Below are 27269 nucleotides of genomic sequence, written 5' to 3' on the forward strand. Positions count from 1 at the left end.
ATTTGCATTATACTCCAACGGTTGATGGCTTGAAGATTATACTGACTGTCATTTGCATCGACTATTTAGGAAAATCAGCGAAAAATAACATTTGCATAATAATTTGGAACGCGGTGCAGTTATTTTACTGACAATGATATGATTTACATATAAGGCTTAGTTCACGAAAGCAACGTTTCCGCTGCACAACAGACACCACTGGTGGCCGACGGAGCCCATTGACTTTGATGGGTTCCATCGGCTTTCAGTTACGCCGCGACAAAGTGTGCCGTCGGAGTCCCTTCAGTGATCCGAGGAAAGATAGGAAATGTTCTATCTTTTCTCGGATCGGAGACTCGGACCATTTTTCACAGACCCGATTAATTCGCTAAAGACTATCGGGTGCGACTCGGATGCCGTCAATAATGGCCCGAGTGGCACAACGGTCGTGTGCATGAGGCATTAGGGTGTATAGTGCGCTATGGTCTCCAGTAACCTTGGCCGGATTTTCCTCCAACGCAGATGTGAACAAAGCCTACTCTGTACAATTGACTACAGTAATACAAAGCTCTAGAAATTAATACAACTCCGTTTTTTATTATTTTAAATGAATAGTTCACAGCATAAATACTGAAGTATTTTTTACTATTTAGATTATGAGAGGGTTTCACATTGACCCAGAGGTATTAACCTCAAGGATCGCAACCCCAAAGCAATAAAGCATAAAATGAAGCAAAATACTATATTGAATTTCCCTTTCTCTTCCATCTTTTGTAGAATAATTTTTAACTAGTCAGCAGACAGGAGATATTACTAAAAAGAATTATAGATGACACCAAGCTATGTAATATAGTTCAGACTATGGAGGATGTTCATGAATTACAGGCAGATTTAAACAAACTAAGTGTTTGGGCGCCCACTTGGCAGATGAAGTTTAATGTAGATAAATGTAAAGTTATGCATCTGGGTACCAACAACCTGCATGCATCATATGTCCTAGGGGGAGCTACACTGGCGGATTCACTTGTTGAGAAGGATCTGGGTGTACTTGTAAATCATAAACTCAATAACAGCATGCAGTGTCAATCAGCTGCTTCAAAGGCGAGCAAGATATTGTCGTGTATTAAAAGAGGCATAGACTCGCGGGACAGGGATGTAATATTACCACTTTACAAAGCATTAGGGAGGCCTCATCTAGAATATGCAGTTCAGTTCTGGGCTCCAGTTCATAGAAAGGATGCCCTGGAGTTGGAAAAAATACAAAGAAGAGCAACGAAGCTCATTAGGGGCATGGAGAATTTAAGTTATGAGGAAAGATTGAGAGAATTAAACCTATTTAGCCTTGAAAAAAGACGACTAAGGGGGGACATGATTAACTTATATAAATATATTAATGGCACATACAAAAAATATGGTGAAATCCTGTTCCATGTAAAACCCCCTCAAAAAACAAGGGGGCACTCCCTCCGTCTGGAGAAAAAAAGGTTCAAGCTGCAGAGGCGACAAGGCTTCTTTACTGTGAGAACTGTGAATCTATGGAATAGCCTACCGCAGGAGCTGGTCACAGCAGGGACAGTAGATGGCTTTAAAAAAGGGTTAGATAATTTCCTAGAACAAAAAAATATTAGCTCCTATGTGTAGAAATTTTTCCTTCCCTTTTCCCTTCCCTTGGTTGAACTGGATGGACATGTGTCTTTTTTCAGCCGTACTAACTATGTAACTATGTAACTATATAAAAGTCCAAACATAACAATAAAAATCAAGCTGTCAGGCCTAGACAATGCCTAGGCTATGTATACAATAGTGTTTCAGAAAGCTGTCTCTGGATAATAAAAAATGGCTGGGTAGCGTGACCAATTAAATTGTATGCAATTTGATCTATTTGAATCCATTCGGTTGTTTTGTTTTTTTCAAGTACACCATACTACAAGTTCCCTCCTATTTCCACAATGGCCGTGTAGCCTCTGCGTACATAGAGAAACACAGTAACCAGACTTCATTTATTTCTGTCAAGTATCAATCCCATGGGACAAGCTATGACATACATTATATCTCTTCACAAAGACTGCAGCCCATATTATTCACTTATAAATGTGCAAGGTGACAAACACATCAGCCTTGAGTATTTATAGGCACACAGTCACTTTTCCTAAATTTATAGCTATGAACACTAACAGCTTATAAGACCATTAAAGAGTCTCTGTCACCACATTATAAGTGGCCTATATTGTACATGACGTGATCGGCGCATTAATGTAGATTTACAGCAGTGTTTTTTATTTAGAAAAACTATCATTTTTGACAGAGTTATGACCTATTTTAGCTTTATGCTAATGAGTTTCTCAATGGACAACTGGGCGTGTTTTACTTTTTGACCAAGTGGGCATTGTGGAGAGAAGTATATGACGCTGACCAATCAGTGACCAATCAGCGTCATACACTTCTCTCCATTCATTTACACAGCACATAGTAATCAAACTAGATCACTATGTGTAGCCACATACACACACAGTAACGTTACTCAAGTGTACTGAGACTTAATATACATCACTACCAGCCAGGACGTGATGTCTATTCAGAATCCTGACACTTTGCTAACGTTTGTGTGTCATTTACAGCACAGCAAGTGTAATCTCACAAGATTACGCTGTAAATGACAGCCCAGCATGATCTCGATGCGCTGTGCTGTAAATGACACACAAACGTTAGCGAAGTGTCAGGATTTTGAATACACATCACGTCCTGGTTGGTAGTGATGTCTATTCACTGTCAGGACACTTGAGTAATGTTAATATGTGTGTATGTGGCTGCACATAGTGATCTAGTAAGATTACTATGTGCTGTGTAAATGAATGGAGAGAAGTGTATGACGCTGATTGGTCAGCGTCATGTACTTCTCTCCACAACGCCCACTTGGTCAAAAAGTAAAACACGTCCAGTTGGTCATTAAGAAAGTCATTAGCATAAAGCTAAAATAGGTCATAACTCCATCAAAAATGATTGTTTTTCTAAATAAAAAACACTGCTGTAATCTACATTACAGCGCCGATCACATCATGTACAATATAGGCCACTTATAATGTGGTGACAGAGGCGCTTTAAAAATTCAGTAAGAAGGGGGTCAATAGTAAATGCAATAAAGAATATACTCGTCAAATCTTAATTCTTGCCCATATTAGATATGAACATATTCTGGACCCCCAACAGTAGAATTACCACTAGTCGTCCACAAGGTGAGAGCTGGATCAGTGGATCAGTGGGTAAGATCTATTTGTTTGCTTCATTACCAAACTCTATAATCTATATTCACAGAGCATAGCAGCAGCTCAGTCAAGATGTCTGTCCCCATAATGTACAGAAAAATAACAAAAAAAGCAAATAGAATCAGAAAATAAAAATAGATTAGAAGAAAATAATATAATTCAGTATCTGGTTTTAATGCATTCCCTCAAAGTCACAAGGATATATCCAGGTCTGTATCAGGTGCCAAGTCTATTGAGCAAGATAACAACTGGAATTATAGCTATTGCAGTACATCTTATTGAGCCATGAACCCCGTGATAACAATTAGTTCAGCAAATAATAGGTTAGACGAACTTATGTCTAAGGCCTTATTTACATGAGCATGTCTGATTTGCGTCCCCAAAGAATGGACCGTTTTTCATGCATATTACTGTCCGTGTTGCGTCAGTGTGGTTTCCGCGTGTCATCCGTTTTTCTCGTCCCGGTTTCTTCTTTGCAAGCACTTCCCGTTTTTTTTTAATCTGCATTTCTTTAGCAACTGATGCGTATCAAGTGGACAACACATCGTGGATGTCATCCGTGTGCTGTTAGTTTTTTCCACGCACCCATAGACTTCAATGGGCCAGTCTAATCCGCAAAAACTAACCAAAATAGGACATGCGTTTAGTTTCACAAAGTTTGTGTGAGTAAGGCCTTAGGAGCTAACCAGAATTCATAGGGCCCCATAGCAAAATGAGATAGACCCCCACCACTTAGTTATAGGAAACTGGAAAAGTAGCAATAATTGCAGATATAATAAGGATAATAGCGCCATATGTCAGAGAACCCACATAGTGCTAGATAGCAGAAAGCCATCAACTTGCTATTCCCCAAAAAATGCAGCAATATTCTTGCACCTAAGTGGGCCCCCTCAACGTCTGGGGCGCATAGCTGTGGAAATGGTTGCTACGGCTATAGTTACGCTTATGGTCAACACCTTTTACTGGGTATAGATCAAATAACATCTTGCACATACGTTTTCAACATTAAGAGAAGCAATGTTCTACAGAAATGGAGCTAATAGCATTGGGGGCATTAGGAAATATATGGCTGTATACATTTCTGTCAAAAACAAAGACCCACAGAAAACAGAGCTGTGGTTATTCGAGTTCATTTCCTAAGCTGCACATCCGTATTGGTGCCAAGGTCTGTATATGATAAGGGTGAAATATAGGTTTCTAATTACATACATTTTTGCTACCTACAACCCATTTCCAGGAGGCCCCTGGTGTTATATTAGCAGCTGTTTTACCACATAGACTTTACTTCAAAGGAATAAACGAGTGACATTTTAAATAAAAGGGGCCCGGTAAGAGCATGGAGGAAGTCATATTCATAATGTCTACCCAGCCTGGTGGTCTTGTACGTCCCATATAAATCGTGCTAGTCTACCTCTCCTGTAATCGTTCCATTGTACAGCACTATTCATCTAAACCTCAAAGCCCAATTCACTCCATTCTCCTGAAATGAAGCATTTCTTCAAGCAAAGTGCAGCATATGAAGGGATGAAGGCAATTCACCAAGTGGACATGGATATAGTGTAATCGTGTCTGACAGTTCACCTGACCGGTTTTCAGCAAGGAATATTTACATGTAAAATGTATTTATTTATAGAGGGACACAGGAGTCCTTGAAGGGTTTTTCTTATCAGAGACAATGGTGGTATATTCCAGGTGGATTTGACAAAAATAACTTTTCATGCGGACACTCAGTAAAAGCCAAGAGGAGCCAACAGCAGAAGAAGTGGTACAGCGCTTTCCTCCCGCCGCTGTCACCTCGTTCCAACGATCGCCAGGGGACCCAGAGGTCGGAGCCTTGTTCACGTTTCAATTCAAAGCACCATAGTTAAACAAACCTAAGACATGGCCTTGTTCTGCCCAGCTAGGATCTGCCTTCAAAATCAACTGTTCTTTCATAGAAGCAGATATGAACACCAGAAAATGTCATTCGCAATAGTCGTCAATTTTAGCACTCGAGTTGGTACGTAATTGGGCAATTTTGAAATAAATTAGATTTTTGGAATATTTTGGATGAAATCTGATGAATGAGCTGGACAACGAAGAAAACTAGGCACTTGCTGTACTCTAGGTCAGGAGTGGAAAAATCCCAGGATATAGCCAATATGCCAAGAAATTTGCTCCTGGCGTCTGACTTTTCCATTATTTTTTCTAAAGGGAGCACGCAACCATTGAATAGTGACATTTTGCAAATCAGATTACTGAGATTTAAGCATTATATACAATTCAAGATTTATTTTTTAGTCAAAATTTATTTAATAGTATAGTCTATTGAGATTTGGGAAAAATAACTCAATTAACATGTATTGTGCATTTCAACATAAACATGCTTTTAATTCCTAAAAACAGGGAAGGAACTAAGAAGTAATATAGTAAAGTAGGACAACTACTCACATGTTACCAGTGATTAATCATAACAATAATCTTTATGTGTGGACGTTAGTCAGTTGTCACCAGCATTACATTTTAATCATTTATTGGTGCAAGTTTAGCGCATTTACACTGGACAATCATTTTAAGAACTTTCGTCTGAATCATATTGATAATTGATACATCTAGACCCCCCCCCACTGTAGACTATAAATAAAGAGCCAAAAAGATTTCTATGCCCAGGTCTTTCACTACAAAAGGTCTCCAAACCCTCCTATCTTATATCAACTACCCCCCCCCCCCATTAATCACTCTCGTATAAAATCTTGCTGAGAAAGGTGGAACGTCCTGCAGAACATCCATCACTTTGGTATAACTGAGAAATACACAAAAAGTGCAATCCAGTTTGGGCTTACCACTACCCCATATAAAGGGAGAAATTTGTAATTTGGTCAAGGAAACGTTTAGGTATATCAAGTTCACACCCTCCGTATAATGCCTGATGTAGACTGTCCCAGCATAAAGACGGACTGGTCGGGTTTTTAAGATCATAGAGGACTAGCTGAAGCCTGATAAATGATAACTTAGTTAGGATTTTATAGTATGCTCTTACTAGTCAATTCCCGAATCCTTCACCCCTTATATCCTCTTAGCCATTTTTTGGAATCATCAAATCTCAAGGTCGTCAAGGTTTAATCTCCACTTTTTATACTCACCTTTTGTCTACCAAGATTTCCCATATTAATCTAGTTGCTGAAGCAAAATGAAAGGAGCGGATCTCTTTACGGACAATGGAGGATTGGGTGGAGGCGATGGGCTCTCATCTCTCGGTTTACCCTGCAGCTAATAACAAATTAGATGAATTGTTCATCATTCATCATATCATATGGGAAGATCAACATCTAGATGTCATCGATACCCAGTAGATACAGCTGAATTTGACCACCTTTTGTGGGGTTGCTCATATGTTAGTCCTTTCTGGATAGAGGTCACAGACCTGCTATTAGAAGTAGTTGGCACTATTGTGCCCCATTCGCTAGGGGTGTGCCTCTTGGGTCTCCTCAAAGATGATGAACGGTCTCACTATGAAAAAATTTCTTCCATGGTGCATATTTTTTTTGTTCGTAAAACTACGGCCATGAGATGGATGGCAGAGAGACCCCCATCGCTTTCACAATGGAAAAACATTTACAATAATACTCTTCTCTATGAGAACATAGTCTATAAAAATTGGGGTTTTATCAAGTGTGGGGTCTATGCTGGTCTTTGCCCCCTGACATTCTTCAGTACAAGGGGGTTTCAAAACGCATTATCAAACTTGTGTATACCTGATATCTAGATTATCCCGTTCTGTACCATGAGATCCTGATAGAGAATTACACAAGTATTATCACCGTGGGTATAGCACCAACCCATTCCGCTGCGCTGTACAGATGTTATCCTCACTTGCCGTCCCCAGTGGGGCTCACAATCTAAATACCCGATCTGTGTGTTTTTGGAGTGTGGGAGCAAACTGTAGAACAAACAAACTACAGACAGATGTTGTCCTTGGTCGGATTTGAACCCAGGACTCCAGTGCTGCACCCACATGAATACTCGTTCCTCTTCTGTTCTCAACAGGATGGTTTTTATTTTTCTTACGTATGAAACCACATATATATCTTATATATGTTTTGAATATTGAATATTGTTTTTAATGCAAGATATGTCAGGAAATAGTTGCTTGTTTTTGGTTCCTAATATTTTTCAATAAAACAAGTTACAAAAATAAATAAATAAACCTCTCCTCTGCTGTTTTTATTTTTGGGATGCTGCTAGTTCTTCACATCCGCATTGATTTGTTCAAATTGTACCTAAAACGTCACCCAAGAAAACAGATTTCCTTTGTTTATGTTGTGACATTAATTTGCATAATGAATTGGTGATCTCGCGATACATTGTATGTAGTTTGTACATTCCCACTGCTGTAAGTTAATTATACACAATAAAATCTACTTTTTTCTTAAACAATTAACTAGTCGTGGAAGTCTTTATCCTATTTAATGTGACGCCCAGTGATTAGAAATGGTGTAATTTTACAAGCGAATACTTACAATTTGGACAATGTGAACGTGGAGTATTACAAAACATGTTAAGGCCCTTTTACACTGGCCAATTATCGGGCAAACGAGCATTCAAAGAACGCTCGTTCCTGATAACTGCCCTGTGTAAATCTGCAGACGAACAAGAAAACGCTCGTTCATGAGCTAATGGTATCGTTTTAAATGTGCAAAACATTATCGTTTTCAGCACCATATCTCCCTGTGTAAACACGGAGACGCGCTGCCGACATGATACAAATGTATGGAGACGAGCGATCGGAGTAACGAGCCCTCGCCCTCATACATAGCTCCATGTGACAACGAGTTGTCTTGTTGATTGGCACTCATTGCACCGGCCAATTGGCCGGTGTAAAAGTACCTTTAGTGTATAAACAAATGCATACAATTAATAAGGAAGTGGATTATAATATAATATTCTGTTTGGTGGTTGTAAGATCTAAATAAAAGACAAGAATTATATAAATATGGCTGCTCACATGATACACATGTAGAAGGTATAAAAGCCAGTTATATAAAACACATGTGATGCCCACTGTAAGGCCTCATGCCCACTTCAGTTATTTTCGTCAGGGTGCTATCCGTTTTTTTAAACTATCAATATTCATCATGAAGAAGAACAAGTAATATAGGAATTCTCCTGGATGACACCAATCCAAGCACCCCCACATACAACACCCTATAGAGACTTTTGTCAATCACTACGCCTGTATCTTAATGGGGTCCTATACTTTTTAAAGTGGAAACCTAGCTTCTTTTTTACAGCATTACACAGAGTGAGAAATTGGAGTGTAATATATACACTGAGGGAGTCCGTAGACATGACTGTGCATACATCAGTGGCTTGTAGGTTAGCACTGTCTCCTGGCACCAATGCAATCATCGGTCCAATTCTGACCAAGGACAACATCTGCATGGAGTTTTTATGTTCTCCACATGTTTGCCTAGGTTTCCTCTGGGCACTCCAGTTTCTTCCAAGACTCTAAAAACATTCTGATTTAATCATTGGTTATTTGGCTTCCTAGAACATTGGCACTCGTGTGTTTTTGTCTGGAATTATATTGTGAGCCCCATTGGGCACAAGTACTGGTATGAATAGATAAAATCTCTGTACAGCTCTGCGGAATATGTTGACATCAATATTAAACCACTTACCCAGTCAGACATTCGTAGTAAATTTCTAGGTGATTTGGCTCCCTGACTCCTGAGATTTGTCCAGTCCTGGGATAACAGTAAAGCTATATAAACGCTACCCCCACCTCTGTTCTTTCAACCTGGTGGAGCCCCTCTTTTTGGGCGCTTGGTTGAGCAGAGTGTGATTTTGTCATGCTTTGTGCCCTATTTTAGTTGTATATATTTTATGCCAAGCATGCGTGTCAAAAGCTGTTCATACACATTAGGGCAGTCACAGCAATAAGGGTCTGTGAAGATAAGAACGCTGATACAGAAGAAGGACGCTGGAAGGAAACCATACACATTCCAAGACTTGTGGAGCAAATACCTTCCTGGATATGTGCAGGAGCTCCATAATGTTGGTTTACAAAATGTTTATGAAAACAAGTAAATATTTTTTTTTATTTACTAAAACAAGATAGGAAATGATCCAAATATCCCAATTTACATCACACAAAAAAAAAAAAAAACACAAAAGACAAAATCATTCCTCCACCATTGTTGCTATAGTGGAAGTTCACCTCAAACTGTGATGCACAAAGCATTTCCCTCAAGATCAAAAACTCATCAGTAAAAACATTTTTCCAGTTGTTTTTCCAGTTGTTTTCCAGGTCCTGGGAAAGCTGGGTCACCATCATTATACCTTATCACTTTCACAGTCAAAAGAAACGTAATTTTGCTGGATTTTTTTTTATACTAGATCGGAAATGTTCTTTAAGGACAGATATACCGTAGGATGTCTGAAGAACATTCACTCATGTATTTTATTAATCTCTTGACAATGCAAATTCCCTTCAATGGGAAGCACCGCTCGCAGCCATCAAATGGTCTATATTCCCATAATAGAGAAAAAATGGCACATTTTTAGAAAGGGCTGGTCAGCTCTTAATATGTTATTACCCACAGGGTGACATTACGTTATATGTGATCACCACTTGTACTAAGCATTTCTCAGAAGATGTTACTTAGGCAGCAAGCTTGTCAGACCGCATACGGGCATCTGGTAACCATGACGTGAGGGGGCTACAGTCTGTTGGCAGAATCATATTTCACAACACAAAGGACTGTAAGATAACCATTATCATGACCACCTATACCATACACTGCTGTGATGGCAGATAACATAGCACATGCCTCAATATGAATTATTATGTCAGGACCCACAGCATAACCATACCTAAGCAATAAGATAATCATACCATACATTGCTATCATATAACCAAGTACATAATGCCCACCTGTATGACCTATCATAACCATACTCATCAATATGATAACTATGCCAGAAATTGCTATGGCACAAGACAACTATGCCCACCTGTATGCCATAGCATAAGTTTAATCTTCAACATGGCCAATCTACTATACATGACTATGATACTGAATAATCATGTACAACATGTCTGCCTGTGTGCCACAGAATATCAATATTGCCCCAAGACCATTATACGAAACATAACAATGCTCATCATGCCCATTTTTGTGCCATCACATAACCATACACAGGGATTAGCTTGACTATTATAATCTAAATTTCTATGATATTAGATACCGAAGTACATCTGCCATAGCATAACCATACTCATTGTACCATACACTAATCTTATACCAGATACCCACGCACATCATGACCACCTGTATGCCATGGCATCACCATACTCATCAACAAGGCCAATGTACAATCTGTTACCAGCTAACCACGCACATCATGACCAACCCTATGCCATCGTATAACCATATTCATAAAGACCATTGCACCATGCACTAATCTAATATAAGATAACCACACACACCATGACCACCTGTATACCATGGCATAACCATACTCATCAGCAACACCATTGTACCATACATCAATCTGATACCAGATACCCACGCACATCATGACCACCTGTATGCCATGGCATAACAATATTCATCAACAATACCATTGTATCATATACCAATCTGATACCAGCTAACCACGCACATCATGACCACCTGTATGCCATGGCATAACCATACTCACCAACAACACCATTGTACCATACATTTTTCTGATTCCTGAAAACCATGTCCATTACCATGACCGATAAGCCACTGGTATGATATCAAATAACCATGCTCATCATGCCAACATGTGTGCCACCACCCAACCACAGACAGGCATCAACATGACCATTACACATACTATACCAGATATCATGTCTGCCTGTGTCATAACCCTACTCATCAATATTGCACTACACACTAGTCTGATACCAGATAACCATGCCCATGATGCCTGCCTGTGTGCCATCACATAACCATTCACAGGTATCACTTCATGGCAGTGCCATATACAGGGCACATCTACTAAACAGTGCTGATCGCTTCATACATAAGAACTATGTATCCTATACATAGATACATCGTAGTCAGGAGGAATACACAGCCATCAGTAAGCAGCGGTCTATAGATATACCCCATACATAACATACACATCTGCTACACGATATATACAGGGTGCAGTGTGTGACACCCTATACAGAAGTGCACATATCTGGGCTTGCACTAACCTCTCACCCGGGCGTAGCAGCAGCTGCACTGAGACAGGACTTTACGGAAGAGGTTCTGGCAAGCACAGCCGTGGCGTGGTTTGCCCCCTCTCATTGCTCCCCAGGCATGGCGAGCCCGGTCCACAGCATGCCAATGATGGTGAGGCGGCAGCCCCGCTCTGCCCTCCGCACAGCACCAAAGCAGAGAGGAGAGGGTGGGACAAAGATGGCCGGGAGGAGCCGGGCTCACATATGCAGTGTTATTATTATAGGGACGGGATATGTAGAGAGAGTGAGGGGAGCCAGCTGCTGCCCATAAGCTCCAGACAGAGCTCCACACGGCAAACTCCACACAGCACTCAGCCTGCTACCACTGCCGCTTACAGGAGGAGTCACAGGCTCTTCCAGAGATTGCTCCTCACTCCCTCCATCTCCTCACTATACTGTCTGCTGTATACTACTCCTCCACCCCATCACTATAATGTCTGCTGTATACTACTCCTCCACCCCCTCACTATGCTGTCTGCTGTATACTACTCCTCCACCCCCTCACTATACTGTCTGCTGTATACTACTCCTCCACCCCCTCACTATACTGTCTGCTGTATACTACTCCTCCACCCCCTCACTATACTGTCTGCTGTATACTACTCCCTCCATCTCCTCACTATACTGTCTGCTGTATACTACTCCTCCACGCCCTCACTATACTGTCTACTGTATACTACTCCTCCACCCCCTCACTATACTGTCTGCTGTATACTACTCCTCCACCCCCTCACTATACTGTCTGCTGTATACTACTCCTCCACCCCCTCACTATACTGTCTGCTGTATACTAGTCCTCCACCCCCTCACTATACTGTCTGCTGTATACTACTCCTCCACCCCCTCACTATACTGTCTGCTGTATACTACTCCTCCACCCCCTCACTATACTGTCTGCTGTATACTACTCCTCCACCCCCTCACTATACTGTCTGCTGTATACTACTCCTCCACCCCCTCACTATACTGTCTGCTGTATACTACTCCTCCACCCCCTCACTATACTGTCTGCTGTATACTACTCAACCCCCTCACTATACTGTCTGCTGTATACTACTCCTCCACCCCCTCACTATACTGTCTGCTGTATACTACTCCTCCACCCCCTCACTATACTGTCTGCTGTATACTACTCCTCCACCCCCTCACTATACTGTCTGCTGTATACTACTCCTCCATCCCCTCACTATAGTGTCTGCTGTATACTACTCCTCCACTCCCTCACTATACTGTCTGCTGTATACTACTCCTCCACCCCCTCACTATACTGTCTGCTCTATACCATTCCTCCATCCCCTCACTATACTGTCTGCTGTATACTATTCCTCCATCCCCTCACTATACTGTCTGCTGTATACTATTCCTCCATCCCCTCACTATACTGTCTGCTGTATACTACCCCTCTACCCCCCCACTATACTGTCTGCTGTATACTACTCCTCCACTCCCTCACTATACTGTCTGCTGTATACCACTCCTCCACCCCGTCACTATACTGTCTGCTGTATACTACTTCTCCATTTCCTCACTATACTATCTGCTGTATACTACTCGTCCACCACCTCACTATACTTTCTGCTGTATACTACTCCTCAATCCCCCCACTATACTATCTGCTGTATACTACTCATTCATCCCTCACTATACTGTCTGCTTTATACCACTACTCAATTTACTCATTATAATGTCTGCTGTATACTACTCCTCCATCTCCCCACTATACTGTCTGCTGTATACTACTCCTCCATCCCCTCACTATACTGCCTGCTGTATGCTACTCTTCCATCTCTTAACCATACTGAATGCTGTATACTACTCCTCTATCCTCTCACTATACTGTCTATTGTATACTACTCCTCCACCCCCTCACTATACTGTCTGCTTTGTAACACTCCTCCATCTCCTCACTATACTGTCTGCTGTATACTACTCCTCCACCCCCTCACTATACTGTCTGCTGTATACTACTCCTCACTATTCTGTCTGCTGTATACTACTCCTCCATCCCCTCACTATACTATCTGCTGTATACTACTCCTCCATCTTCTAACCATACTGACTGCTGTATACTACTCCTCTATCCCCTCACTATTTAGTCTGTTGTACACTACTCCTCTATCTCCTAACCATACTGTCTGATGTATATTACTCCTCAATCCCCTCACTATACTGTCTGCCGTATACTCCTCCATCCCCTCAATATACTGTCTGTTGTACACTCACTATACTGTCTTCTGTATACTACTCCTCTATCTCCTCACTATACTGTCTGCTGTATACCACTCCTCCATCTCTTTACTATACTGTCTGTTGTATACTACTCCTCCATCTCCTCACTATACTGTCTGCTGTATACTCCTCCATCCACTCACTATACTGCCTGCTGTATACTCAATGGCGATTATAATATGGGCGTTTCGGGCGGTCGCTCGGAGCCCGAGGCTGCCAGGGGGCCCATCGCAGCCCGAACCGCACACTATCTTAAAAAACTATGCAGCGCTGCTAGCTGCCGCGCTGCCCGCTTCCAACTGAATCCTGCGTCTGCAGGACGCAGATTCAGTTGGGTTGAATGCTGGAGCCTGGCTCCAGCATTCACTCTGCCGTGAGCGGCTCGGTGCCTGCACGGAGTCACTCACAGCACAGTGCAGAGGAGGAGAAGCATCGCATCCCCCACCGTCGTGGGAACCGGGATAGGTAAGCAATTATGTTTTTTTTATTTATTAGGTACGTACATATGGGGCATTATGCTGTGTCAGCTATGGGGCATTATACTGTGTCAGCTATGGGGCATTATACTGTGTCAGCTATGGGGCATTATACTGTGTCAGCTATGGGGCATTATACTGTGTCAGCTATGGGGCATTATACTGTGTCAGCTATGGGGCATTATACTGTGTCAGCTATGGGGCATTATACTGTGTCAGCTATGGGGCATTATGCTGTGTCAGCTATGGGGCATTATGCTGTGTCAGCTATGGGGCATTATGCTGTGTCAGCTATGGGGCATTATGCTGTGTCAGCTATGGGGCATTATGCTGTGTCAGCTATGGGGCATTATGCTGTGTCAGCTATGGGGCATTATGCTGTGTCAGCTATGGGGCATTATGCTGTGTCAGCTATGGGGCATTATGCTGTGTCAGCTATGGGGCATTATGCTGTGTCAGCTATGGGGCATTATACTGTGTCGCAGCTATGGGGCATTATACTGTGTCAGCTATGGGGCATTATACTGTGTCAGCTATGGGGCATTATACTGTGTCAGCTATGGGGCATTATACTGTGGCAGCTATGGGGCATTATACTGTGTCAGCTATGGGGCATTATACTCTGTCAGCTATGGGGCATTATACTGTGTCGCAGCTATGGGGGCATTATACTGTGTCGCAGCTATGGGGGCAATATACTGTGTCGCAGCTATGGAGGCAATATACTGTGTCGCAGCTATGGAGGCATTATACTGTGTCGCAGCTATGGGGGCATTATACTGTGTAGCAGCTATGGAGGCATTATACTGTGTCGCAGCTATGGAGGCATTATACTGTGTAGCAGCTATGGAGGCATTATACTGTGTCGCAGCTATGGAGGCATTATACTGTGTCGCGGCTATGGGGGCATTATACTGTGTCGCGGCTATGGGGGCATTATACTGTGTCGCGGCTATGGGGGCATTACTGTGTCGCAGCTATGGGGCATTATACTGTGTAGAGGCAGCTATGAAGGGCATTATACTGTGGGGGCAGCTATGGGTGGCAATATACTGTGGGGGCAGCTACGGGGGACATTATACTGAGCAATTACAAGAGCTGCAGGTCCAAGGGGGGAGACGCTGTGTAGCACTATATACGAGGGGGGATTGTTGTATAGCACTATATAGAAGGGAGCGCTGTGTATCACTATATCTAAGGGGGATTGCTGTGTAGCACTATATACAAGAGGGGGAGGGCTATGTGACACTATTTACAGAGGGGGAGGACTGTGTAGCGCTATTTACAGGGGGCTGTGTGTGGTGCTATCTACAGTGTTTGACACAATTATATTCAGGGGCGCAGTCTATGGTGCTATAATATTTAGGGGCACAGTGTTTGTACTATTTTATTCAGGGGCGCAGTGTTTGGTGCTATTATATTTAGGGGCACAGTGTGTGGCACCATGATAATATTATCTTTGTTTATAGGTGTGGAAATGTTGGAAAAGTGAGGAGCCAAAGACATCTGAGTGGCAAATTCTGCAGAAATGGGTCATGGCCGGGAAAAGTCGTCATGAAGTCTGGACTGGATGGAGAAGAGGAAAAAAACTCTCGTCACCTGTGAGTCACTAGATTTATAGACAATCTGTCATCTCTACTGACATGTTTATTATAGGAAATCCTTGTATTTCACAAAGTCTTTGTGCAGTCCAGGACTGATAGACAAATAAGTGTTACTATTCCCCTTGTCAGGAGAATGTGTCCCTACACGGTGCGATACTGTCAGCGATGGTTGGAGACTGTCAGTATGTGGGGACACAGCCTTTTGACAAGGGGAGTAGTAACACCCATTTGTTAATGTCTGGACAAAAAGGAAGTGTTAACAATAGTTTCAGGGCGGCGGTGGAGAAGGGGGGCCCAACTATGGGTAACAGCACAGGGCCCATGGTCTACTTAATCCGCCACTGTGTATACTACTCCTCCACTGCCTCACTATACTGCCTGCTGTATACTAGCCCTCACTATACTTCCTGTTGTACACTACTACTCCTCCATCCCTCACTATACTGCCTGCTGTATACTACTACACCCTCCATCCCCTCACTATGCTGTCTGCTGTATACTACTCCATCTCCTCACTATACTGCTTGCTGTATACTACTCGATCTACTCACTTTATTGTCTGCTGTATGCTACTCCATTTCCTCAGTATTTTTTAGATGTTTTTCTATTGACCTAAATGAAAAACGGCTCCAAAAACGGCTCAAAAAGAGACATGCATTTCTTTTTTAGTGGGCATTTTTTTACGCACCATTTTTAAAAACGTACGCGTAAAAAACACCCTTTGGATCGGAATGCCGTTTTTCCCATTGAAATCAATGGGCAGATGTTTGGAGGCGTTCAGTCCCCGTATTTTCAGCTGTTTTCAGGGCGTTTACTGGCCGAAAAACAGCTGAAAATAGGCCGTGTGAACATGGCATGCCTTAGCTATGTTCGACCAGTGCGGTCGCACAGGGCGCCAGCCGCCACACGGCAAGAGGGGCGCCAGCGGGTGTGTGTATCCCCGCGCCGTTGCAACTACTAGCGGGGATACACACACTAACTGCAGTCGCCTTTCCACCCGGGCGCTTCTTCACTTAGTGGCCGTCGTTACCGCTGTAGCAGCCATAGCGGCGATGGCGCCGCTAGCAGCCGCTGCGGCTGCTATAGCGGTAGCGACGGCACTATAGCAGAGCAGGGAGATATCTCCCTGCTCTGCTGTCTACTAGCGCCACTGTAGCTCCCTGAAGGAGCGGAATCCCCGTGTGGCCAGGGATTCCGCTCCTGGAGCGCTGCTTGATGTTTCTGTCCATATATGGAGTGGAGTGGAATCGACGGTCATAGCGTCTGCAACGCTGTGACCGGGGATTCCGCTTCAGGAGTTTTCCCTGATGATATATGGACAGAGGCATCAAGCAGCGCTCCAGGAGCGCAGTCCCCGGTCACACGGGGATTCCGCTCCTTCAGGGAGCTACAGTGGCGTTATCTTTACTGGAAGGGGGGGGGGGTTGCTATCTACAGGGGGGCTGTGGGCTGTGTGGCACTACCTACAATGTAGCACACAAAATACCCAGCTTTCCCGGGTATCAAAAAAAAAGTGTGGAAATAAACTAAGATATAACTTTTATTTAATCTAGCTAAAAGGATTAATTCTTTACTCAGACTAAATAAAAGTTATATCTTAGTTTATTTCCACACATTTATTTGATAGCTGGGAAAGCTGGGTATTTTGTGTGCTCCTGCACAGTTGTCCTTTTTTGAATGTCTATTGCCCGCCAGCTATCAGGGTCATTTCCTAGTCCTTGCACTACCTACAAGGGGGCTGTGGGCAGTGTGGCACTACCTACCAGGGGGCTGTGGGCTGTGTGGCACTACCAAAAAGGGGGCTGTGTGGCACTACCAACCAGGGGGCTGTGTGGCACTACCAACCAATGGGCTGTGGGGCACTACCAACCAGGGGGCTGTGGGGCACTACCAACAAGGGGGCTGTGGGGCACTACCAACCAGGGGCTGTGTGGCACTCCCTACCAGAGGTCTTTGCGGCACTCCCTACAGGGGGCTGTGCGGCACTCCCTACAGGGGGCTGTGCGGCCCTCCCTACAGGGGGCTGTGCGGCCCTCCCTACAGGGGGCTGTGCGGCCCTCCCTACAGGGGGCTGTGCGGCGCTACCTACAAGGGGGCTGTGCGGCGCTACCTACAAGGGGGCTGTGCGGCGCTACCTACAAGGGGGCTGTGCGGCGTTACCTACAAGGGGGCTGTGGGCTGTGTGGCACTACCAAAAAGGGGGCTGTGTGGCACTACCAACCAGGGGGCTGTGTGGCACTACCAACCAAGGGGCTGTGGGGCACTACCAACCAGGGGGCTGTGGGGCACTACCAACCAGGGGGCTGTGGGGCACTACCAACAAGGGGCTGTGGGCTGTGTGGCACTCCCTACCAGAGGTCTTTGCGGCACTTCCTACAGGGGGCTGTGCGGCACTCCCTACAGGGGGCTGTGCGGCCCTCCCTACAGGGGGCTGTGCGGCGCTACCTACAAGGGGGCTGTGCGGCGCTACCTACAAGGGGGCTGTGCGGCGCTACCTACAAGGGGGCTGTGCGGCGCTACCTACAAGGGGGCTGTGCGGCGCTACCTACAAGGGGGCTGTGCGGCGCTACCTACAAGGGGGCTGTGGGCTGTGTGGCACTACCAAAAAGGGGGCTGTGTGGCACTACCAACCACGGGGCTGTGTGGCACTACCAACCAAGGGGCTGTGTGGCACTACCAACCAGGGGGCTGTGGGGCACTACCAACCAGGGGCTGTGGGGCACTACCAACCAGGGGCTGTGGGCTGTGTGGCACTCCCTACCAGAGGTCTTTGCGGCACTCCCTACAGGGGGCTGTGCGGCACTCCCTACAGGGGGCTGTGCGGCACTCCCTACAGGGGGCTGTGCGGCCCTCCCTACAGGGGGCTGTGCGGCGCTACCTACAAGGGGGCTGTGCGGCGCTACCTACAAGGGGGCTGTGCGGTGCTACCTACAAGGGGTCTGTGCGGCGCTACCTACAAGGGGGCTGTGCGGCGCTACCTACAAGGGGGCTGTGCGGGGCTACCTACAAGGGGGCTCTGCGGCGCTACCTACAAGGGGGCTGTGCGGCACTACCAACCAGGGGGCTGTGTGGCACTACCAACCAGGGGGCTGTGTGGCACTACCAACCAAGGGGCTGTGGGGCACTACCAACCAGGGGGCTGTGGGGCACTTCCAACCAGGGGGCTGTGGGGCACTACCAACCAGGGGCTGTGGGCTGTGTGGCACTCCCTACCAGAGGTCTTTGCGGCACTCCCTACAGGGGGCTGTGCGGCACTCCCTAAATGGGGCTGTGCGGCCCTCCCTACAGGGGGCTGTGCGGCCCTCCCTACAGGTGGCTGTGCGGCCCTCCCTACAGGGGGCTGTGCGGCGCTACCTACAAGGGGGCTGTGCGGCGCTACCTACAAGGGGGCTGTACGGCGCTACCTACAAGGGGGCTGTGCGGCGCTACCTACAAGGGGGCTGTGCGGCGCTACCTACAAGGGGGCTGCGTGGCGCTACCTACAAGGGGGCTGCCTGGCGCTACCTACAAGGGGGATGTGCGGCGCTACCTACAAGGGGCTGTGTGGCGCTACCCACAAGGGGCTGTGTGGCGCTACCCACAAGGGGCTGTGTGGCGCTACCTACAAGGGGCTGTGTGGCGCTACCTACAGGGGGAATCTGTGAGTGGGGGGCTGATGTTCATTTTACTGTGAGTGGTGGGCTGATGGTCATTTTACTGTAAGTGGGGGATTGATGGTCATTTTACTGTGAGTGGGGGGCTGATGGTCTTCAAGTGGTTTCCACCTCTGACCTCCAATTGAAATTAATAGGAGGCAGAAAATACCTGCGGCGCTCGTTTGGAGCTTTTTTTTCCTGCGTGTTTTGCATTCGCTTCAACAACTTAAGAAAAAACAAAAAAAAGGTCACCCAACGCTGTCAGTTGCTGAAGGAATTTTGAGGCAGATTTTTTTTGCCTTACAAAAAACGTGTGTGAACATACCCTACGATTGTAGTGCTTGTTCTTAGCCGTTTTCTGTCTTTCTCAAAACAATTTTTGGTAGGGGGGCACTGAGGAAATTTTGTTTTTCCAGTGCTGCCTCGAGTCCGAAAAGGTTGGGAAATTCTGTACTAGGCTACAGGGTCCCGTCATGGAGCAGCTCAGTTCATCATGGGAACGGGGCCTAGGTGAGTAAAATTTTTGTTTTTGTTTGGGGGCACTGTCTATAAGGGGGAGGTGCGGGGACTGTATGGCACGATCTACAAGGGGGAGGTGGGGGACTGTATGGCACTGTCTACAAGGGGAAGGTGGGGGCTGTATGGTACTGTCTACAAGGGGGAGGTGGGGGGCTGTATGGCACGATCTACAAAAAGGAGGTGGGGGTTGTATGGCACTGTCTACAGGGAGGCTGTATGGCAAAATCTACAGGGGGGCACTATACTGTGTGGGGGCCACTAAGCAGACATTATACTGTGTAGGGGTACTACAGATGGCATAATACTGTGGGCACAATTAGAGGACAAAATACTGTGTCCTTGAAGGGGTTGTAATATATTATATTATTAAATATTATTATTATACTGTATGGGGGCACTAAAGGGGCATTATAATTTTTTTATGGGGCATTTTTTTTTTAATGATGGGGTGGGGCGCCGAAAGATCATTTCGCACAGGGCGCCATCTATACTAGGGCCGGCCCTGCGTGTGAACATACCCTTACTCATATTGTCAATCCAGTGGCCATGAAATGGTGAATCAGTAAAAGTTGTCGTAACACTGCTCTAGTCTATGCAATTGTGTTATACTTTAAAGAGGCTCTGTCACCAGATCTTGCAACGCCTATCTGCTATTGCAGCAGATAGGCGCTGCAATGTAGATTACAGTAACGTTTTTATTTGTAAAAAACGAGCATTTTTGGCCAAGTTATGACCATTTTTGTATTTATGCAAATGAGGCTTGCAAAAGTCCAACTGGGCGTGTTTACAGTAAAAGTCCAACTGAGCGTGTATTATGTGCGTACATCGGGGCGTGTTTACTTCTTTTACTAGCTGGGCGTTCTGACTAGAAGTGTCATCCACTTCTCTTCAGAACGCCCAGCTTCTGGCAGTGCAGACACAGCGTGTTCTCGAGAGATCACGCTGTGTCGTCACTCACTTCCTGCCCCAGGTCCTGCATCGTGTCGGCCACATCGGCACCAGAGGCTACAGTTGATTCTGCAGCAGCATCAGCGTTTGCAGGTAAGTAGCTACATCGACTTACCTGCAAACGCCGATGCTGCTGCAGAATCAACTGTAGCCTCTGGTGCCGATGTGTCCTCGCTGGTCCGACACGATGCAGGACCTGGGGCAGGAAGTGAGTGACGTCACAGCGTGATCTCTCGAGAACACGCTGTGTGTCTGCACTGCCAGAAGCTGGGCGTTCTGAAGAGAAGTGGATGATACTTCTCGTCACAACGCCCAGCTAGTAAAAGTAATAAACACGCCCCGATGTAACACACATAATACACGCCCAGTTGGACTTTTACTTTAAACACGCCCAGTTGGACTTTAGCAAGCCTCATTTGCATAAATACAAAAATGGTCATAACTTGGCCAAAAATGCTCGTTTTTAAAAAAATAAAAACGTTACTGTAATCTACATTGCAGCGCCTATCTGCTGCAATAGCAGATAGGGGTTGCAAAATCTGGTGACAGAGCCTCTTTAACTAGTTTTCATTGTGCAGCCTTGATACTCCTCTTCCCTCCCCCCAGATAAAGGACCCGAAACCCTGAGCAGTTGAATTGTTCACCCAGACCTAGAAACAGTCCTTTCTATTTATTGCAAAGTCCTAATACACTATTGTCAGTCTGTCAATCACTTATTTGTTGTCATTTTTATTAGTGAACAGGATGCTTCATTTACAACAGATCAACTGTCAAGGAGGTTGCAAAGTGAGAATCGGTTATTTCTAATTGACCCTGTAGTCAGATCTCTTGTTCTCTTTCTATTCATTTCCTCCCACACTGAACTTTAAGGTGTCACAGTCTAGTAATAAACCAAGAATATGCCACGCCGGTCCAGGCAATTGACACATGATAGGTGAATAATCGTTTTCAGTAAGAGAGATGGAATTTCATTTTGAAGTATCTTTTAAAAGCACTATAACCAGAATTTTACATATTGAGGTGTAATGTGCAAAGATTGTACATTATAGTACATTTCTGCAACATCTGTGACAGTTCTTCCTAAAATTACTAGTGTGCCCATGCCATATGTGGGGTGTTAATTTTTCTGGGTGCCAGAATAGATCATATGCTTATGCCCGTTGCACACAATTGAATTTTTCACGGAATCTGAGTGGCATCCGATAGTTTTCACGTACCCATTCACCTTAGCGGGTGAATCGGGTCCGTGAAAACTGACCCGACTTTCCGATCTGTGGTGGGACATGTACAATCTTTCCATAGATTACGGACAGGACCCGACCGGCACACCGGTCGTGTGCATTAGGCATTAAACAAAATTTGTCAAAAAGACAGACGTCTTTACCTGAATGGTTTAGGGTATGTTCACGAACTTAGCAAAAAACGTCTGAAAATATGGAGCTGTTTTCAAGGGAAAACAGCTCCTGATTTTCAGCCATTTTTTTAAGCAACTCACGTTTTTCGCTGCTTTTTTATGGCCGTTTTTGGAACTCAATCAAAAACAGCTCCAAAAACGCTCAAGAAGTGACATGCACTTCTTTTTCGCGGGCGTTTTTAAAAAACGGCCGCGTAAAAAAAACGACCCGTCAGAACAGAACGCTGTATTTCCCATTGAAATCAATGAGCAGATGTTTGGAGTCGTTCTGCTTCCGATTTTTCAGCCGTTTTTCGGCCATTTACGGCTCGAAAAACACCAGAAAATAAGCCATGTGAACATACCCTAACATATCAGGATTTGTTGCTGATTTTGACTAATATTTTTGAGGCAAATTCAGAAGTGGTTTCAAAAGGAATGGGAAATATAGAAGAAGTGCTTATACTTCTCTTTCCTCCTGGATCCACTTCTGGCTTTTTGTTTAAAAATCAGAATTAAAATCTGCAGTAAAAGGATGTGTGAACGTAGCCTAAGGGAGCACTCACACATGGCGTACTTGCATTGTATTTCCGCAGTGTAAACATGTTGCGGAAAACTTTACAAAGTAAGCCTATGGGAAAAATATTCGACAACGCAAGAACTAGAGAAATCTGTCGGTCAGAATATTTTCCCATAGACATACATTGTAGTTTTCCATGGGCGTATTTTTATGCTGCGGAAATACAATCCAAGTACGCCACATGTGATTGCACCCTTAGGTCTCCTTCCCACAGTGCAAATTTTCTGAAGATTTTGACAGTATTTTTCAAGCCAATACCAGAAACAGAACCTAAACAAAGAAATATATAGAAGGAAAGAATTATAGGTCTGCTGAATCCAATTCTGGCTTTGGCTTAAAAAATGCATGCAAAATCTGCAGCATATCCTGCCTGTGGGAACATACCCTTAGGCCTCATACACACGAACGTATTTTTGTCCTCCCGTAAATACGGGTCCTTGGTCACACGTATTCGACCCGTATTGCACCAGTATTTACGGACCCGTGCCCGTAAATACGGGTCCGGTGTCACCAGTATTCCACCCGTATTTACGGGCAAGTTTTCGCTGCAAAATTGCACTGCAGTAATCGGCAGCCCCTTCTCTCTATCAGTGCAGGATAAAGAGAAGGGGCAGCCCTTTCCGAGGTAAAAGTAAAAGAAATTCATACTTACCCGGCCGTTGTCTTGGTGACGCGTCCCTCTTTCGACATCCAGCTCGACCTCCCTGGATGACGTAGAGGTCCATGTGACCACTGCAGCCTGTGATTGGCCTGTGATTGGCTGCAACGGTCACATGAGCTGAAACGTCATCCCGGGAGGCCGGACTGGAGGAAGAAGCAGGGAGTTCTGGGTAAGTATGAACTTCTATTTTTTTTTACATGTTGATCTATATTGTGATCGGTAGTCACTGTCCCGGGTGCTGAAAGAGTTACTGCCGATCGTTTAACTCTTTCAGCACCCTGGACAGTGACTATTTACTGACGTCGCCTAGCAACGCTTTCGTAATTACGGGTGCACACACGTAGTCACCCGTAATTACGGGAGCCCCATAGACTTCTATGGGCCTGCCCGTGCCGTTATTATGGCCTAAAATAGGACATGTTCCATATTTTTTAACGGCATGGGCACCTTCCCGTAAGCATACGGGGAGGTACCCGTGGCCAATAGAAGTCTATGGGCCCGTAATTACGGGGGTTTATACGTTCGTGTACATGGGGCCTTAAACACCTGATCAGCTCTATGAGGAAAGGTGCATGGAGCTGCTCAGGGGATGCCTTTCAGCAATGCAGGATGCACTGTTTTACATACAGTCCACTTTGTTACAGCCAACTTATCAGGTGTCAATCTCGGACTTCAGTGTGTGTTATTGTGTCCACTAGCTTAAGGTCCATTCACACATTGCAACAGCACCGAAAAATGCATCAAATCATAGTAAAGATGCGTTTTTGGATTTGTTTTTTGGTACTGACCGCACCTCAACCACAACGTTAGAGTGGACCCTTAGTGTTAATAAGGCATCTGATTCTCGTATATGTGACCTATTCTTTTTAATTGTATAGGTGCGGAGAATGTGAAAGGGCACCAGTTTTTGTAGATAATGACAGAATGAAAGGTTATTTTATCAATCTGTATTTTTCATTTGTCCAGAACTCAAGTATGAAGTGCATTTTTGAGCTCAACAAGATACATACTTAATTATAAGGAGACTAAGAAGCAATTTACTTTTCTATTCCTGAGTAAACAATATTTTATGTATCTATGTTTATGGTCTTTAAAGCTGGGCAAACATAAAATTTATATATTTTTATAAATATATATTTAACCAGGGCTAACATTTGAACATTACTGCCGGTGTTGCCGTCAGGGTTCCGGCATAAAAAAAGAGGGTCTATTGTGGCATGGCTACTAGTATGGATGACTACTAAAAGGGAATGTGTCACTAGAATTGTTTTTTTTTTTAGTTTAACAGTTAGTATATACATGATTAGACATTGTCTTATTTTTTAAAAAATTTTCACAAGTCAGGAAATATTATAAATGAGATTCTAATTTATAACATTTCCCTGTTCTGGTCACTAGAGGGAGCAATTCCCAAAATTGCAGCATTGGCATGTGGTAAAGCAACCACATTGCTTTATGCTGCAAAATTTGAGAAGACACACTCGCTCTAGCGACCTCAAACAATCCCCCCTTCTTTATCCTGGCTAGTGCCAGGAGAAAGGAGGGGATTGAATGTTCAAACCTCCTACACTGTGTGTCGCCATTTTTTGAGCGAACACACAGTGTAGTAGGTTTACATACAGTGCTAATCACACAGTAAAACACGAACAAACACAGACATAACTTACCTGCTCCTGCCGCTGCCGCCACTCCCTTCGCTCCGTCCGCTCGCTCCGCTCCTAGTACTTGCTTTTAATCACATGTCCGGAAGTCGCGACCGGAAGTAGTCATCTTACTGTCCAGCCGCGGCTTCCAGTCCACATGAAAATGGCGCCGGATGTCGCTCGGCCGAAGACCTTCTTTTTGGACTGTGTGGGAGCGGCGCATGCGCCGTTCCCACATAGACGGCGTACACCATAGTGATTGGAACGGCTCCCGTTCGCATTCTCTATGGGGATGTATGTGCCGTATTCCATCTCTGTATGTGTCGTTAATCGACACATACAGAGATGAAAAAAATAAATGGCAGCCCCCATAGAGAAGAAAAAGTAAGGAAAAATAAAAAAGTACAACACAAACACACAAATAAATAAAATGTATTTTGATAGCACACTAAAATTAACATTTCCCTGTTCTGGTCACTAGAGGGAGCAATTCCCAAAATTGCAGCATTGGCATGTGGTAAAGCAACCACATTGCTTTATGCTGCAAAATTTGAGAAGACACACTCGCTCTAGCGACCTCAAACAATTCCCCCTTCTTTATCCTGGCTAGTGCCAGGAGAAAGGAGGGGATTGAATGTTCAAACCTCCTACACTGTGTGTCGCCATTTTTTGAGCAGTGTAGTAGGTTTACATACAGTGCTAATCACACAGTAAAACACGAACAAACACAGACATAACTAATAAAATTTATTTTGATAGCACACTAAAATTAAATTTATATAAAAAATATTTTTTTCGCGACACCAGTCCTTTAAAGGGGACGGATCCCACAGTACTGCAGTTACGAAGTAAAGCTACACAGAACGCTATTACAGTGTCGATAGCTAGCTATGGGCCCATACTGAAACTTCATGCACCTCCAATTTGATACTGAGTCACATAAAGGTTTTTCTTATAGATCCATACATAATCCCTGAGAAAAAAAAGTGGAGTCCTCTATCACATGCTGTATTACACAATGCTTCTAGTGAAGAATACTGCGCTTCATGGAGACACCAAACAGTAGCAAATGGAGTGCCTACGGATCAAAAATTCAGACGTGTAGGAACGCCATGTACTGCCGAATTCGGTTTGTGCGTAAACCCAGACATGATGATGGTTTATTAATGAAGGTATAAATTGTTAAACCACTAGAGTAAAAATATTAAAACAGCTTTGTACATGGATAAAATATATTATAGATGCAGGTGACAATGTTTTCCTTACACTAGTATTCAAAATCCAGTGAGTACGAAAATCCTACCTCCAAGTCACTGAACAGATACTCCGGCTGCCGTGGTTTTCTAAATACATGTACAATAATATGAAGATAAGATCTGGAATCTCACTGCCTGAAAAGCACATGATAAAAATTGTCTAAGCTGGAATGAAAAGTCTGATTGTTTGGAAAACAGCTATTTACTTACATCTATCTATCTATCTATCTATCTATCTATCTATCTATCTATCTATCTCATATCTATATATCTATCTATCTATCTATCTCATATCTATCTATCTATCTATCTAGTAGAAAAAACGGCAGCACTCTAATTCAATGTACAGATTCCAGTAATGAAGGGTGCCCGGCAAGTGAAAGCAAATCTCGCGAGATCACGGAGCCAAACGAGATTTGGTTTCACTTGCCGGAATCTCACAAAAAAAGAGTCAGAAGTGTCAGGATTCTGAGTACACATGACGTCCAGGCTGGATGGTCATGTGTATTCATTATCAGGACACTGTAGTAATGTTAGGGCTTGTGTATGTAGCTGCACATAGTGATATAACTATATCGCTAGTGCAGTGTAAATTAATGGAGAGGAGTGCATGATGCTGATTGGTCAGCGTCATGCACTCCTCTGTACAACGCCCACTTGGTCGAAAGTAAAAGTACGCCCACTTGGGCATTAAGAAAGCTCATTAGCATAAACCAAAATAAAAAGCATTACTGTCACCTACATTACAGCGCCCATCACCTTATATAGGAGACAGGGCACTTATAATGTGGTGACAGAGCCTCTTTAAAAATGCTCCTGTGTCTATATACTGCTGTTACAT

General features: G+C 44.3%; 1 protein-coding gene across 3 annotated transcripts in view; it reads right to left on the minus strand.

The window, feature by feature from the left end:
* The window catches only part of ARHGEF25 (Rho guanine nucleotide exchange factor 25), a 418106-nt gene that overhangs the window by 158350 nt on the left and 232487 nt on the right, over nt 1-27269 (minus strand). The window contains exon 1 of one of the 3 annotated variants that reach the window (XM_075851971.1): nt 11458-11841. The exons of the other annotated variants lie outside the window; for them this stretch is intronic. Coding sequence (XP_075708086.1) covers nt 11458-11551 — 94 coding nt within the window. The 5' untranslated portion in view covers nt 11552-11841. Of the gene's footprint in view, nt 1-11457; nt 11842-27269 lie in introns of those variants that run through there. 3 annotated transcript variants of the gene reach the window in all.

Source organism: Rhinoderma darwinii, chromosome 2 (genome assembly GCF_050947455.1).
Source record: "Rhinoderma darwinii isolate aRhiDar2 chromosome 2, aRhiDar2.hap1, whole genome shotgun sequence".
Taxonomy (NCBI): domain Eukaryota; kingdom Metazoa; phylum Chordata; class Amphibia; order Anura; family Rhinodermatidae; genus Rhinoderma; species Rhinoderma darwinii.